Raw genomic sequence first — 18,182 nt, 5'->3', positions numbered from 1 at the left:
AGTAGGACTCCCCCCTTGGCGCGCCCTCCTCCTAGGCCGGCCGCCTTCCCCCTTGCTCCTTTATATACGGGGGCAGGGGCACCCCATAGACACAACAATTGATCTATTGATCTCTTAGCCGTGTGCGGTGCCCCCCTCCACCATATTACACCTCGATAATATCGTAGCGGTGCTTAGGCGAAGCCCTGCGTCGGTAGAACAGCATCATCGTCACCACGCCGTCGTGCTAACGAAACTCTCCCTCAACACTCGGCTGGATCGGAGTTCGAGGGACGTCATCGAGCTGAACGTGTGCTGAACTCGGAGGTGCCGTGCGTGCGGTACTTGATCGGTCGGATCGTGATGACGTACGACTACATCAACCGCGTTGTGTTAACGCTTCCGCTTTTGGTCTACGAGGGTACGTGGACAACACTCTCCCCTCTCGTTGCTATGCATCACCATGATCTTGCGTGTGCATAGGAAATTTTTGAAATTACTACGTTCCCCAACACTAGTGGCTTCTTGGGGAGCATTGTGCCTCCACACCGCTCCAATGGAGACGTACTTCCCCTCAAAGGGAAGGAACTTCGGTAACACATCCTCGTCTTCACCGGCTCCACTCTTGGTTATTTCGTACCTTTACTTGTGCAAGCCTATATTGTGTTGCATCTCTTGCTTGCTTGTGTGCTTGTTGTTGTTGCATCATATAGGTTGCTCACCTAGTTGCATATCTAGACAACCTACTTTGATGCAAACTTTAAATTGATAAAGAAAAGGCTAAAAATTGTTAGTTACCAATTCAACCCCCCCCCCTCTAGTCAACTATATCGATCCTTTCACTATCTCTTATGTTTTTGCAACTGTGCCCCTGTTGCGGTCTGCCCACCGCAACAACTTGTATGTTGTAGGATCTGCATCCCTCAAGGGTTATCGCCCGCGCAACCGAGGTACACTGTCTCCACTCCCTCTCATCCTCTTGCTCCACTCGCCGCGTCACCCCTGTGAGGTCACTGGTGCCGCCCCCAAGCTCCATGGAAGGAATCGGGCTCGCCTGTCGCGGCAGTCCACCGCCACCGTCGAGCTGTGCATGGGTGCCACCGAACGGATCTGCTCGTCCCCGGAGCTTCTCCACACCTCGCCACTCCCGCGTCGCCAGCGTGCGTGCTGCCGCCGTGGACCAGTTTGCCGCCTCACACTTCTTGAGCCTCCGCATCACCTGCAGCTGGGAGACGCCACCTCCCCGTGGGCTGTCTCCTTGCCTAGAAAAACAAATTCTACAACATCGCCTTGTTGTAAAAATATTTCGGCAACAAGACCTATGTTGCAAAAAAATCCACAAGAAGTTCTCTGTTGCAAAAAAATTTGTAACAAGACCTTTATTGCAAAATAAATTCTGCAACAAGACCTTAGTTGCAATAATGGAGATGTCAATTGGCCGCAGGATCCGCCATATCTGACGGCTCGCAACTGGGCCGATATTTAAAAAGATTGGCCGGTGGACGCGTAGCATGCCCCGAAATATATACAATGAAACTACATTTCATAATGAACCTAACAATGTTGTCTTGACATTGTAAATATTGATACTTTTTTATATAAGTTTGGTCAAAGTAGAAATACTCTGACTTCAGACAAAACTTACATGCAGAATAAAAAGGACCGAAGGAAGTAGTACATGGTAGAGATACATAAGCTGACTACAACGATTACACAATAAAGTCTAAAAGAAAAGAGCAATTCTTCGAGATCTTCAAACTCTTTCTTCTTCCGTGATACGATCTTATACTTTTGAAGGCAGCCATACAAAAATAATAAAGATAACAAACCACAGACATGTAAATACCACAAGAGTTCTCCCATAATATAAATTTGAGCTGCAATGCCAAAGCCACGATGCACGCACGTAGCCATTGAAGTAATCAACCAACATCGGCAAGAGTAGTAACACTGGTATTTCAAGGAAAAACAACCAAACAGCCTAGTCGACGTCGCTGGGACTAGGAACCGAGAGTACAAGGACATAGCAGCCGGGACAGATATTGCGAGGATAAACCTTCTCGCGGCGACCATGAAAAAAAATCCAAAATCGATGTGGCGAAGCAAGATATGAAGGACCATACCCTAGACGAATTTAATCTTACAGCACCAACATTGACGTCGCAAGGAGATCTCATTTGAAGGGCCGAGGATTATTTATTATAGACGATGCCATCTTCAATGATGAAGAAGACAACTGCAAAACCCTATCTCAAGCTAATGAAAACACTACTTTATTAAGAACTCCACTCATAGATCGGGTTACTCACCCCTCCCGACACCGGTGAGGCTGGCCGGAGGAGGGGGGCCGAACTATGGTGGAGGCGGAGGTGCTGGTGGCGGCTAGGTTTTGAGGAAGAGCTCTTGTACAAAGCCAAAATGCCGATAAAGATAATATGGATTTTCCCTACTTACGTGATGAAGTGGTCATGATATTGCCACTGGAAGGCCAAAAATGTCTCAAAGGGAAAACCTCAAAGGCCAAAAAACGAAGGAATAAAAATAGCATCGCCGCTCGATCAATCACATAGATAGGACCCGGGAGGCTGGGAACACCACGATAATTCTTCAAAGCAGGACCTGTGGCCTGATTAGCTTCGTTGTCCGAATCTTGAAGGCTCAAGGGTCTATGGAACTAAGGGGAGACATGTGTGAGATCTCATATTAGATAAGATCAATAAGATTGAGATTGATTTTAAAAAAATCCACATGTTGAAACATTTTCAAAAAAATTGTAGACACACATCAGTGGTTGATGTTCAACCTCAAAAAGTTTCAACTCCTAATTCAACATATATTAATAGAAGCAAAAAAGACAAAATTGAATGTGAATAGTGTTAAGTACTATTCACCCAAAGCTGCCAGTATTCACATTGGAATTGGTTTTTCTTAATCTCCAAATGTACATCGAGTTTTGAGCTGATTTTTTCAGAGTTGTAACCATACCCAACATGGATATTGTCAAATAATTTCAGATTTTTTTTTGAAATGTCTAAATATGAATTTTTGTGATTGATCTCATGATCTCACCTAATGTGGAATCTCATACAAGTCTCCCCATGAAATTAGCAGGAAGGTCCCTGGGTAGTGGGTACATGGAAATTTGCATGCCCCCCATTCCCCAACTTCCCAAATTTTTGATAGAGGCCCCAGGATTTCTGGAAATTCGTAGGAAATCTTTTTCTATCCGTGGAATTGCTCCAAATAGTCTGAAAAATACGAAATATTCCAGAGACCCGCACAAATGTTAAAAATGTGGGGAAATAGGAGAAATAACCCTGAAATGGAGAAAAACGGGGAGACCCTCTGCGACCTTTTTTTACCCTTTTCCATTAAGATTCCCTTCCTAACCCTTAGTCATGTCACCAAGAGCAAGATCAGCTTGCCATCCCGATGTCGGAGACCAAGATCCACATAAGAGTTCCAACACACCTTGAAGATTCCTTGCCACAAGCAACAATTGATCTGCATACACAAGTGGTGACCTTCGTGGCTTTCACTCAAGGAGACTCCTATTGGGTACCCAAAAAAGCTATATATGAGTCCTCACACAACAATACAGACTCATCATGTCATCATGTCTATGTACTTTTTTTAGAGAATCGTGTCTATGTACTTCGTGATGCATTTAGAGCAAATCCAATTCAGGCCCAAAGAGCCAAAATCCATTGTACAAAGTTGGGCACCAAAGATGGTGTCATCTAATCCATACCCAAAAGTTAGGCCCCAACAATTTTCCACCATATGATGAAAAAGAGACCCACCTCCATGCGAAGGGGTGCCCCTATATTTCGCATTCAGCAAGACAGAGGGAACCCTCGCTGAAGGGTAGTGCGACTGGGCCGACCCAGGCGCGCTCGAAACAACGGCCTCGTTTTCAGTTTTTTTTCCTACACATTATTTGTTTCTATTTTGTTTATTTCTTTTTGCTTTCTTTTTTACTTCCGTTTATTCCAAATATTCTAAATAAATATATTACAAAAATCACTCAACATAATTTTTTTGAAATTTTTTGGCCAAGCATTTGAAAAATGTTAAATATGTATAGAGGAAATGGCCATCATGTATATGAAAATGTATAAAAATAAATAAAAGGTGTTTCAAAAAATTTAATCGTGTATTTAAAAAGAGTTAATCAAGCATTGGGAAAAATGTGAACAAGTGTATGAAAAATGCTAATCAAGCGTTTGGAAAATGTTAAAGGTGTATAAAAAATGTTGGACATGTCTTAAAAAAATGATGAAATATTTCCAATCACATATATAAAAATGTTAATCAAGCATTTGAAAAAATGTTGAACAAGTATTTTAAAAATGTTAATCAAGCATTTCAAAAATTTTAAATGTGTTTACAAAAAATGTTGACCGTGTGTCCAGAAAATGTTAATATTAGATTTAGAAAGTGTTAATCAAGCATCTGAAAAATGTTAAATGTGCATAAAAATGTTGACCAAGTTAGAAAATTTAAATCTTGTATTTGAAAATGTTAATCAAGAATTTGAAAGATGTTAAATGTGTTTAAAAAAATATTTTATCAAGTATTTGAAAAATGTTAAATGTGCATAAAAAAGTGTTGGACGTGTATTAGAAAATGTTCTCTTGTATTTGAGAAATTTTAATCAAGCATTTAAAAAAGTTTAAAAGTTTGTATAGAAAAAATGTTGAATGAGTATTCAAAAAATGATAATCTGTTATTTGTAAATTTTGAAACAAGAATTTGAAAAAGGTATAGAGTAAAAATATTAACCATGTCTTTAAAAACTGCTGAATTTGTATTGGAAAATTTTAACCGTGTATTTGAAAATTGCTGTTCACATATACAAAAAAATGTAAAATGAAAAGCAAAAGAAATAAAGAAAAAAATGAGAAAAACAAAGGAAAATAAAACCAAAGAAACGAGTGAAAATAGAATGAAAACATCCAGAGAAAAAAAAAGAAAAGAAACAAATGGAAATTAAATATAAATAAATAAATTAAGAAAACCAACGGGTAACAATGAGAAAGGAAGAAAAGAAAAAAATGACAGAAGAAAATGAAAAAAAGGAAAAGAACGGAGAAGAAACAATAAAACCCTACTTGCTTCGACTTAAATACTCCCGCCCTACTACTCTATCACGAACCCGAGGCAACCTTAGTGGCTAGCCGCGCTTGCTCTCAACCGGGACACCAGGGTTCAAATAACTTACATGCTCCCTTTTCTTCTCCTCTCTTTCCCTTTTATTGAATAAATGAATGGACCAGTCCAATTACTGTAGACCCCTTCAGCGGGAGAACCTTTGGTATCACTTAATGCGAGATATACCTGTCGCGCATGGGACGTCCTATAGCACGGGTGGCCAGGGGCACACAACGTGCACCCCCCTCACGTTATGGTCCAGCCCAAAGCGGGGGCACAAAACGCATGTTTTTCTTTCATTTTTCTTTTAGTTGTATTTTTATTTTTAAACCAAATTTATAAAATGCTCAAGAATTGGAATAACATTTTTGTGGATTTATTTACATTCGTAAATTTCTAAACTCATAGGGCAATTTAATCCTTATTCAAAAAATGTTTGTAAATTTTCAAAATAATATGAATTTCTGAAAATGTTCGAATCTTTTAAAAAACATTATGAACTAAATGAACTTCTGAAATTTAAAAATAATTCGCGAATTCAAACAAATGCTCAAACTTGTTTTATATGTTCATGTATTTTAAAAATGTTTTGTCCAACTAGAAAATTTATTAAATAAAAAAATGTCCACGGATTCAAAAAAATGCTCATGAATTCTAAAAAATGTTTTGCGGATGTGTAAAAATGTTTGCAGAAATGAAAAATACTCCTTCCATCCCAAAATAAGTGACTCAACATTGCACTAACTTTAGTACAAAGTTATTACAAAGTTGAGTCACTTATTTTGGGACGGAGGGAGTATTAGATAATTTTAAAGATGTTCGTGAATTTCTTTAAAAATACTTTATGAATTCAAAAGACGTTCGGGAATTTTAAAAAATGTTCAGGGATTATAAAAATGTTGTCCAAGTTTGTAAAACTGCTCAATTGAAAAATTATTTCTTAAATTTTTTAAAAGTTCATGGATTTTAAAAATGATGTCAAATTATAAGAAATTTCCACGAATTTGAATAATATTTCCAAAACAGTATTATTTTTCATGCATTCGAAAAATGTCAAGAATTTTGAAGTGTGAAAATGGAGAATAAAATTAGAAATAAAAAACCAACAAAACATACTAAAAAGGAAAACAAAATGGTTTAGGGATGATTGTAAAACCGATAGGGAAAAGACACACACCTGTACTAGGCTGGTCCAATAGCATGCGAACGGTCTAGGTGGGTGCGAAATTGGTCTCTATTTGACGCGTTAAGCACGGAATAGGATTGGTGCACCTTGGATCTTCCCACCAATTCTTTGCCCGGGCCACTAGTGTGCATGCCTCGGATCGGTTTTGGGCTTGCCAAAAAAGTTTGCTTTGTCCCAATATATTAGTTTGCGGGGTTGTTTATTTAGGGTTTAAATGGGGCACTTTGTGATGGTGACAAGAAGATGGCATTGCTAGAAGAACAACACTATTTGGGCAACACTTAGGTGTGCATGTACATGTAGCAACCCTTTTTTGCTTGCTGAAATGAGTTATCTTATTGTTGAAACGGCGTTGAAATGAGTTAGTTGCTGAAAATGATGATGTTTCATAAGCGAAATGTTGTTGTAGTCAATTACTTTTGTTCGACTGATGTTGGAATGAGTTACTTTTGGTGATATGATGATGCTTCATTGCTGAAATGATGTCTCTGTTTATTACTTCTTTTCAAATGGTGTTGCAGGATCATCCAACATATGCTGAATTGCTCAATTCCCCACTTGAGAACTACAACTATATAGAACTTTGTTTTGCTAATAAGAAAGCCACCGGGAATTATGCAATGGCCAACGATGTGCCACTGGGAACGCCTTTTGTTGTGGAAGACAAGGAAAAACCCAATGTCATGGAGGGGCAAGGAACAACTGATGGGGTATTGCAACATCTTCCTGCGTCTAACTTTGTACTCTACTGGTAGTGCCACTCAGGACCCTTCTTCTACTTCTTATAAGAAGAGAAAGAGGGCATCTGGTTTGACTGAGGAGGACTCAATCCAGTGTAGCAACATGCCTTCACCTACTTTAAATAAGAAGAGAAGGAGGGCATCTGGTTTGACTGAGGAGGACTCAATCCAGAGTAGCAACATGCCTGATGCTATGCCTGAGATTGCAAGTGCTATCAATGCTATCAACAACACTTGTCATGCTGAAACACACCCTCACTTGTACAAGGCTGTCATGGACCTTATTGTGTTTGATCAAAATAAGCGCTTGGCTGTGATTATCGCACAGAACATAAGGCAAAATGCCTCAACTTTGTGAAGATGAATGATGAAGTCCATCAAGCATCGTTCAAGCGTATCTTGGAAGCCAATCCCGATCTCCTTTGAGTTGATGTTTGTTGGTGCTTGTTGAGACTATCCCTTTTGTAATGCCTATTATAAAGTGTATTTTGAATGAGACTGTAATATGAATCTATGGATGCGCTACTACAAATTATGGTTATTATGTCTAATGTAATTTGAAATCTAGTGATGCATTGCTACAAATTATGGTTATTATGTCTAATGTAATATGAATCTAGTGATGCACTGCTACAAATTATGGTTATTATGTCTTATGTAATACATGTGAATCTGGTGATGCACCGCTACAAATTATGGTTATTATGTGTTATTTTTTTCTTCATATTATCACTGTTCAGATGATATTGGCACGGTAATATTTTATTGCTCGAATTGTTTAGTGAAGTATCGAAATGTCGCTTCAATAGTCTTGGCGCCAAAAAAAATCCGTTCATGCGGCCTACCTCAGATACAGGCTACCAAACACACTCTCAGCACAACATGTCTGGTCTGACGCAATCTATCAAATACTAATGTATGTACTGATGTATGCTGAGATGAGGCATGTTACATACTACCTCTGTCCTGGTTTATAGGTCACCTTTGTAGTTCGTGCCAAATTTTGACCAAATATTTAGCTAACAAAATGTTAATGCATGTCAACAAAAATTGTATCATTGGATTCGTATTTGAACATAGTTTTCAATGATATAATTTTTGGTAACATGCACGAACGTTTTGTTAGTTCAATCTATAGTCAAAATTTGACATAATATACAATGGGGACCAATAAACCAGGACGGAGGTAATACATTGGTACCAAACAACCGCAATTGCAGGTACTAAACATGTCCAGACTAAGCATATCTCAAAGGGGAACAACTATTCTAGGGTGAGAACAGCTATGCACGTATCAAACACACCCTTACAACTTTGCACTTGTTTGCATTTACCACCTCCTGCTATGCAATGCTTCAAGACGTTGTTATATATATGTCCGAAGCACAACTACCAATGTGACCACTAGCAACCGGACGGCTAAAAAATCGCTTTCAGAATCTGTCCCGGCAAAGACAACTTCATTCATTCCCTTCATGAAGGCGTCGCTTTTGGAGATCCTTTCTCGGAGTCCTGACGTTGTGGAGAAATGTTGTTGCGGATGGTCACTATTGCATATCATCACTTTGGTAAAATTCTTTCATCCGCCTACACATAGCTTCGGTCTGCTATGACTTTGCTTTTGCTGGCATGATTTGTGTGTGTGTTGGTTGTATGCATCCTAGATATGCAGAGGCCGTGTGTGTACTCATTATGATTATATCCCTCGATGCTACATTATGAGTCAATAAAAAGCGTCCTTTATCGAAAAAAATCCCTCACAAAGGAAAAAGAAAGAAAGACAAGTCCACTCTTTTAGCCGGGACACTATTGCTGGCGGCTGCACTTTGTTGTCCGCTGGTGCGAATTCCCAGACATCAAGAACGCCTATCCTCCCCACTTCCCAGGCTTTTACAATCAAGCGCGCCATCATCCAATTTCCAATCAAGCGCGCGGCGCACAACTAGTATTTAACTGCCCTAGCCACGGATCACGATCACCAACGACCAAACCCTACTAGGCTACTACGCTACCCCCCGCGCCAAACAGCAACGAAAAAGTTGCACGCCCGCACGCACGCACGCTTTCCCCTGTAGCTCGTCTCACACACCGTCCCCCATTGGCTTGAATCGGCTCGCACGCACGCACGCGTGGGTTTTGGAATCTCGATCGGGGCAGAGAAGAACATGCAGAGGCATCATCGATTGATATTCGATGGCACGTAGTACGTTGTGTAGCCCGTAGAGGGCACCACTGATCATTCCATTTCCATAGTCCATACCACAACGCTAGCTTTACAGGAGCAGAGCATGCAGCCCACTTGTCTATCTTGCGGCTACCACTGGCGTCCCCGGCCCCGGCAGGCGTGCTCGCCGGCCGGCGCGGAGCACTACACGACCTCGAGAGGAGGAGGACGACGACGACACAATGATCACAGTACTTTACTACATGATGGAGCATGCGTTGACGTCGTCGTCGTTGAACATGTTGCTGACGGGGTCGGAGCCGCGGTGGGGCTCGGGGAGGTGGCCGTGCTTGTCGCCGTTGTAGCCGTGGCGGTAGTAGTTGTAGCTGGGGCGGAACGACTCCTGGTCGTGGAAGTAGTCCTTGGCGGTGGTGAAGTGCAGCGGCTGGTCCGGGTTGGGCCAGAACTCGGCCTTCTTCCCGGCCCGCCGCACCTCCTTGAGCACCCGGTGCCGCTCCACGTACCCGGTCACCGTCACCTTCTCCATCTCCACTTCCACCTCCACGCTGTCCACCCCGCGCAGCTTCGTCAGCGCGTGCTTCACCACCCGCGCGCACCCCGAGCAGCACATCCGCACCTTCAGCTCCACCGTCTGCCATGCCCAAACGCAGAGAAGCTCGTTGAGTCAGAGAGACAGCACGCTTGAATGATTAGGGTTTATACTACTGGAGTATTTGGTGGTCATGCATGCATATTTTTTTACTGGTCCCAAGTTTGCAACACGGACAGTGAAAAGTTTCTTTATGGTCGTTTCTTCCTTGCTTTTGAGGACGCATGCAACTTGATTGGTACACAGGCGACTGTGACTACACATGCAGGGTATGCGAATGAAAAAATTTGTGAAGATTCGTCTAAATTTTTTGTGAAGTGGATTAACGCCTACTACAGGCTACAGCTGCGAAGATGATAATAGTAGTGGTGTAGTGGAGGACGGGCAGTGCTGGTGGTGTGGTTAGTGGGCAGGGAATAATCTGGACACATGCATGGTCTAGTCGCCGTCGCATAACGGCATAAGAAACCAGGTTCCTGTACTTGCATATACTCATCTGAACAAACAAGAAAATCTCGCTTTTCTTCCTTGATGCAATGCCTATCCATCACAGAGCTAGGCAGGCACACAAAGCCATCTAGTACTTCTAAAGAAGAACAGAGCATGCATGCAGGTTGAGAGCAGAGGATGTATACCTGCAGGGACAGCGGCCGGCTGCTCCGGCCCATCCTGCGGCCGCCGGCGAACCCGCTCTGGTTGTAGTACATGGTGTCGGCGCTCGTGGGGTGGCTGCTGTGGTAGTAGGCTCCGGCGCGGTGGTGGTGGTACCGCCCGCCCGCCGGGTTGAAGCAGCCGTACAGGAACGACGACAGCACCGACGACACAGACATGGCCGCCGACTCCGGCAACAACTTATATCACCGGAAGCGAGAAGGAGAGGAGTGCACTGCACGTACGGCAAGCTTGGGAAAATGCTTTGCTTTGCGCTGCTCGAGCGTTTGCCTCTGTGAGTGTCCTTGCCTGGTGCATGCGATGGTTTATAGAGGAGGTGGAGGGAATGGTATCTGGGCTGGGGAGGTGGAGGTGGAGGAGACGGTGGGCTGCGGTAATAACCTTGCCTCCCCTTCCTCCTCATTTTATTGCTTGAAACATGGGGGGTACGTGGGGAAGGGGCTACTGACCCATGCTCCTGTTCTGCCACCTCAGCCGTGGATCAGTACTACTACTAGTCTACTACCACTTCACTTCTTGGAGAGGAGGAATCTTGGTATCAGAGAAAAAGAGAGGGATTATGATGAGTAATTTCAAGATGCAGGCAGAGGAGGAGGATAGATGAGCTGGCGAATGATTCTTGTGTCGAGCCTTTTTTGCGTTGCAACAGAGGCTCAGAGCTGACATGCTTGCTTGAATGAATGGCAGAAATAGTTGTATATCTGTAAATCTCATTACTAATATTTCTGCAAGATGCAGAGTGGGTCAGTTACCCCAACTCAACCTCTTCTTACAATGCAAATTCTTGGACAACAAAACAGTGGTCAGAATTAAGAATGACAAGAGTCAGAATTTGTTCCTCAAGCTCAACTCTCAGCTGCTAGCTAATTTGCGCTGACAATGCCTGCTTAAAGCGTATGTACGCGACAAGAAATTAGAGAATATTATGTAACTAAGTGCATGTTCTTTTCCTATGTTTAGCAGTTGATTCCCCCCAAATTAGCGCTTGCTTGCTTAGCGACTAACCCTCCCAAGAAGAACAGTGTTGCACAAGGCAGGAAAAGTGTTTTGATGCAGGAACACATGTCAGGTTTGGGGGAGAAAAGCTCTTGAGATATTCCCAAAAAATCTTCACCTCTTTTCTTCCCCCCTTCTACACAGCCTAAGCTAAGCTCGCTCTCCAAAGCTCCATGATATTATGCCTTGTGCTGATTCTGTCCAGGCTTTCATGCACACCACTGTTGCCATGAACCTAGTCCTGTGGCTTTCAGAGGACGATGTTCTTGCTTTTTCCTGTGTAATTTGGAACCTGGAACAGTGTTGATACTACAATAATGCTCTTTGTGATGGTATCTACCTATCTGTCTATTCTTTAATCCTCTTGTTTAATTGGTCGATTTGACAAGGCATTGCTGGCCAAATTGGCTAGCGTAGGATGGATCACATTTCATATAATACCTCGGTTTCGTAGACTAACGCTGAATCAATTGCCTACTTACTTAGGGTTAGCTTGTAGTGAATTGGTTTGGTGATGTGTGAATTTGATTCTCAGGAAATGCGCTACACGTAATCGGATTATCGGGATGAGTGTAGCGACAAGTTTGACATGCGGCGCCGAGAAATAATGCGGGGGAAATGTGCTATGTGATCAAGCCACAGTCCACCACCTTTTGCCCCTCTTACATGGAGGAGATATATTTGAATCCTCATAAAATTATCAAGTGCTCAGTGGTCAAAATAGTAAGCGAAAGTTGCCTGCCCTAACATTTAATTATGTGATTAAAATAGGGGCCTCTTTCGGCGAGGACCTTGTCCTCATTATGCCCACTAATGAAGCGACTTAAATCTAAAGCTGTTTTCCAGATGTCCTTCCTGGTTTGATTTAATCTGGGGCCCTGTCCCATGACTCCATTTCATGTTTCTTTCTTCAGATAGATGTTTATTTGATCGATCGCAGCAGAGCCGCACTTTTCGAAAGAAAAAAAAGATGTTGGTGGAAGATCTAGTTTTTGTCATCTTTAAGCATCAGCCATCAATTCATAATTCCCTGCAGCTCACTGTGATCATTGCGCATCACTCACTGAAAATTGAAATTTCCCCTTGAGGTAGTGCCTTCAGGTCGATCGGTGGTAATGCGCTATCGGTTTGTGTCGGATTGGTCCACCGGATGAACTCGAAATGATGAGGCTTGCATTAGTTTTGATGTACGAATTGTCCTCTCATGAAGAAAAGTTGGTGAAAGGTCTTGACAACAAACTGCCATTGCAGCTGGTCCAGTAATCTTATGCCTGCAGGCACCTAGTTTAAGCCTAAGCTTTATGTAAAGGGAAGCTGGCGAACAAATTTTGGTTTGGTGCTAGTCATTTGAAAAGCTAAAGAATACTACTGCAATGATGGAACTTGAGTTACTACTACAGCATGCACTTGCCACTTGTGAGAGGTAATGGGGAAGATTATATGGCAAGGATGCTGTCGAAAAAGCGGACAGATTCTGAAAAACTTGCGGTAGAATCCAGAACAATATGGTTTGTTTTTTCCCGGAAGTCGATCGATGCGCCCTACCTAGGTGATCAAGAACAAAATTCCCATTTTTTGGCACCGGAGATAGGTTCGGATTTTTTTGCAGTAGAATCCAGAATGATATCGTTTATTTTTTCTCGGAAGTCGATCGATCCGCCCTACCTAGGTGATCAAGAATAATTTTGCCATTTTTCGGCACCAAAGATAGATATGGACAGACAAAGTTACTACTACTACTTTCTTGTAAAAAGATTTTCCCTATCATTCTCCTAATAATATTCCTCTGCTTTATCCTTTCCACGCATTAGAGGTGTGTTCTTGAGAAAAATAATGGAAAGTACCTGCAGAAAATATCGTCGGTGTCCATGTTACATTTTCTTTGGGAGTAAGTAATTTTCTAACAAGGCATCTCAAGGTAAGGAAGCAAGGTACAACAAACCATTGGCTTAGACTGAATGCAGTGCGTGCTGGAATCTGATCTGAAGACATATTAGTCAGATTTAGAGGCAAAAGCGGCACCTTTCGGAGAAACACAAGTACATTTTGTGTGTCAGGGTTTTTAGGGTTTTCGATCTCCACGTTACATTTTCTTTGGCAGTAAGTAATTTTCTAGCAAGGCATCTCAAGGTAAGCAAGCAAGGTACAACAAACCATTGGCTTAGATTGAATGCAGTGCGTGCTGGAATTTGATCTGAAGACATACAGTCAGATTTAGAGGCAAAAGCGACACCTTTCGGAGAAACGCAAGTACATTTTGTGTGTCAGGGCAGAACACTGCAAGAACTGCATGCAAAGTAACAATGCCTCGTGAGAGAAAGGAAGCTGAGAATGACTGACTGCGAATAACGAAAAGGCAAGAAATGCTCTGCTCTGCTCATGTTGAGGGGCACATGCAGTCCGGGAAAAGCCTCTGAAAATACCAAACTGTCATTTTTTTTTTCTTCCTCACATATGCCGATTCAGAAGATCATGGTGCAAACACACTGAAATGTTCTAACGTTGCACGCTTGCTCCTGCTTAATTATCTTGAGGGAACCCCGAGATTATTCGCACTTGCGGCGCGAATCGATGGTACCGGATATAGTGGATGAAAAGATGCAATCGGCTCGGCCTAATCGAACATATAATGTGGCAGCAGATCGATCAGGATGTGACAAAAAGCCAGGTAAACATCGCTATTTTGCTGAGCAGAACATTTCAGCTAGGTTTTAGGTGCTGCCTGGCTAGGGAATGGAATAGGAATACATTCCTTCGTTATCCGCACATCACCGGAAGCTAGCTGGCTAGCTAGCTGCTACTCCACTCCCCACCCCCGCCGATCGATCCACCACGATACGCGCTGCCGGAGCTAGCGGCGACGTGCTCGCCGGACGGCGAGAGCGCGCGGATGGGTGACAGTAACAACAGCCGTCAGCCGCGCGGGTGACGGAGCGATTCGGATAGCAACGAATGAATTTACACGCACGCCACGGCGGCTGGCCGGCCGGCCGTGGGATTCCCGGCGCACTAGGAGCGTGGTCGGGGGGCGGGGAATATGGGTGGGCTGACATGGACGTATGGAGCGGTGTGCCGACTGCCGGCTTTACGTACGGCATCTCGATTATATGAGATATCCGGGTTCGATGCCTTGGCAACTAAGGAAGAAGGCGATTGCTGCTCGCTCGTCGTCGAGGAACGATTTTGTTCAGGGGATGGCGGGGAGCGCGGCCACGACATGACATGATGTTCCGGGAGGAGATGCCGTTTCGTAGGGTATCTCGGTTGGATTGACCGGAGCGATCGATCTTGGATGGGTGGATAATATCTCCATCGACATGGAGCAAGTAGTACCCCTAAAAAAAAAGACATGGAGCAAGTAGCCAACGCAAGTGGCTCTCCAACGGAGACAACTTTTCATTTTACTTTTCTGACAGTATGGTGTTGGTACAGAACTTTGAGTTAAGATCGGAAGGAATATTTTCCTTTTGAAGAGTTTCAAGGAAATTTCACGGGCTGTACCTGGAGAAGGGATACACATTTTTCTGGTAAAAACACCATCATATCGGGGAAAAATCGATGAAATTTCATGAAACGCCGAAATATTTATGTTTTGTTTAAATTATTTCGGTATGTTAAAAACAAAATCATTTCTGGAATATTATTTTCAAAGAGTTCCAAGGAAATTTCACAGGACGTACCTAAGGAAGAGAGTATGTTTTTTTTTCCTGGCATAAAAGAAAGACTATCATGTCTTAAGGCAGGAAATTATCATTCTAGTGGCCAATCATATTTTCTAAGTATAACTCACTCGACTCTGTGTAGATATGAGTACCAGAATTTTAAAACATGGCCACGTCACATGTCGCACTTGTTGATTGCTTTATATATAAAGCGGAGTGCAAGTCTTTTTTTGCTGTTGCACATGTTCATTTTTTCTTGTTGTAATGGCGTTAGCTAAGACGTCAAAAGGTTACGAAGGTGTATTATCATTGGAACCCGGTGTCTAGTTGATTTTATTATGGAGACATTTTTCTGTAGATGTAGAATTAGAAAATGTGCTATACATTTAAGTAAATGCATTTCTGCTGACAAGTGATTCTTCATGTATTCTTACCGGTATTACCCATTTTGTTCTCTATACTAAAGTTTTGAGTATTTTGCTACTCGGACGTGGAAAGGTCACCCATCGCGAGTTAATTTGGTGTGTGTGTGTGGGGGGGGGGGGGTAAAAGAAAGTGCAGTAACACAAGGGAAAGTATTGAGCAAAGATGTTTGGACTACCACGCAATACTTTGGCCTTTGATTTGAAGTCATGCACGCTTTTTTACAGTACCATACTATATACTACTTCCTCCGTTCCTAAATATAAGTCTTCTTAGAGATTCCACTATAGAGACTATATTCGGATGTATATAGACACCTTTTAGAGAATAGGTTCACTCATTTTGCTCCGTACGTAGTTTATAGTGAAATCTCTTAAAAGACTTATATTTAGGAAGAGTACAATCCACTAGATGAGACCTATCATCATTGAAAGCCCTTGTCCTACAAAATGGAAGGAGATTGATAGGAAGCACTTCATGGTGCGACATCTTTCAGAGAAGGTGAACTGGTACTCCTAGTAATCGTGTACATGCAATGCATGCTGATATTGGGTAGGATAGAATTGCGCATTGATATTTATGCAGAATATGAAATGTGTGTTAATTACTTGGTTAGCGATGACATCAATATTAAGTATGATATTAATTGCATGCTAGAAAAAAAAGTGGTGATCAACCATAGGACGGTTTAGACGCTAGATGGATGTGGTTTGACAGTTTAGATTGTTTGGATATGTCCCACTTGTTTTGTGTATATTAGTTTATATGAAAAAACACTTAGATGCATTGCCAAGCCAAAGCAACACCCGATGGAAAGTCATGCACAACTGTTGTCTTAAGGCTAGGAGGGCCTTGGGCCCCCTATTCCAAATGTGTGTTTCCTTTTTGTATTCTATTTATGTTGAGTAATGAATCTTCCAAGATTGTGTTTTTATATGCAATTTCTATTAGGTTTGTCTTTTTTAAATTTGTACATCGAGATGTGAGTTGCACATGAAACTGGATGTAGTCGGGGAGCGCCGATGGAAGGTGGAACCAACAAAGCATCTTGTGGTTTTTTCTGTGTATTCCGAGTCTGTGTATTTTTGCTCTTGGGAAACATAGGCTTAAGCTTTTTTAAGGTTTCAACTCAACATTGAGATGTAAAAATGTCACTCACCATGAATATACTCAGGTAGGAAAAGGACGCTGCGTAGGACTCCATCAACTTTTGCACTTAGAGGCCAAAGTGGCATTAGTAATGTGGATGCAACTTAGTACAAAGGCAAGAATCCAACATGCAAGGGGATGGCACCATGCCCCGATGAGGAAAACATTATGATTGGGTTGCTAATAACAACATCTCTCTCATTTTTATGCAACTTATACAAGGGATGTTGCATGGGAGTTTGGTCTCAAGCCAGAGCAGAAGCCTAGATAGTCATGGCCAGGTTCCACCACATTGAAGCTGCCTTGGCATAGGAGTGCGTTAGCTCAGCTATTGAAATTGCAATCATATTTTTTATATTGAGTATTATTTTTAAGCTAATGTGTAGATTTACTAACTATCAGAGTTGTGTATCCAAAATTTCTGCGGAGATGTACATGTAACTAGAGGTAACCATTATGTAATCATCAAGGCTTCATCTGGTACAAATTTAAGCCAACAAATACTTTGGTATCTGATTATCCATGTTCTGATTGCTGCCCATTTTGTGCTCTTGAACAACATAGGTTTACTTTCATTTTTAGGTTCAACTCAACACACTTATATGTGGATATGTTGCTCATCATGAGTACATCGAAGTGCAAAAAGAATGTGACCTATGCCTTGATCAAATCTTGGATTTTAGGCCAAAGTGGCATGTATTAACGGAGAACAATTACCTAGCAAAGATATATTCTATTTTGGTCATTTTGACTTCTTCCGAATGCGCTTATGTTAATTCAATTGTTAGAATTTCTGTCAACTTATGGTAACCTGCATCCACGAGTAATATAAACGGTAACTTGCATTTATTGAAGAGCTTCAAGGGGAGATTTTACATGATGCACGAAGAAGATGGAGTATCCCCTCCCCCCTCCCCCCGCCCTCTTTAAAAAGCCCCGACCACCATGCCTAGGAGGAGAGAAGCCGAGAGTTCAACAATGTCTTGCAGAGACACTAGTTTTATCTTAGCAAAGCACGCTCAACTTTGTAAATGTGAGTACCCAAATTTGAACCTTGGTGACCCCACAAAAAGATGGATCTCTCATGTTTTTCTACATTCACATAACTTCTCTTGTTGGAACAAGTTCAACACATCATTCACTTAAGATAAATACACCATGATGGGACATTATGATACTTCACGAGTTTTTAGAACATTGCGAGACATGTAGCAGTGGCCACTTATAATTTATTTGAATTACCCTTTCTTATTTGACGAGGAAGATGTGCCCCTTGAGATGGTGCATTTGCCAAAAATAACGTTGAATGGTAACATTAATATGGGACGGTGGAGGAGACATGATCTCTAGGCACCAAACAATTATTATCCATTTTCTGAGCAGTTTTTCAAACAAATTTTGAATCTGAATTCCAGTTCCAAGAATAAGATAGTGGGACACCCCACAA

General features: G+C 42.1%; 1 protein-coding gene across 1 annotated transcript; it reads right to left on the bottom strand.

The window, feature by feature from the left end:
* Window positions 1-9,260: 9,260 nt before the first annotated feature.
* On the bottom strand, window positions 9,261-10,885 carry LOC123100582 (heavy metal-associated isoprenylated plant protein 30). Its single transcript, XM_044522490.1, has 2 exons — window positions 10,469-10,885; window positions 9,261-9,875 (listed from the first exon to the last, which is right to left on the bottom strand). Exons 1-2 carry the CDS (start codon window positions 10,661-10,663, stop codon window positions 9,483-9,485), a joined length of 588 nt encoding a protein of 195 aa, XP_044378425.1. The 5' UTR covers window positions 10,664-10,885; the 3' UTR covers window positions 9,261-9,482.
* Between the last annotated feature and the right edge of the window lie 7,297 nt (window positions 10,886-18,182).

This window comes from Triticum aestivum, chromosome 4D (genome assembly GCF_018294505.1).
Source record: "Triticum aestivum cultivar Chinese Spring chromosome 4D, IWGSC CS RefSeq v2.1, whole genome shotgun sequence".
Taxonomy (NCBI): Eukaryota; Viridiplantae; Streptophyta; class Magnoliopsida; order Poales; family Poaceae; genus Triticum; species Triticum aestivum.
The sequence above is the reverse complement of the archived record's forward strand: the minus strand, read 5'-3'. Positions and strand labels throughout refer to the sequence as shown.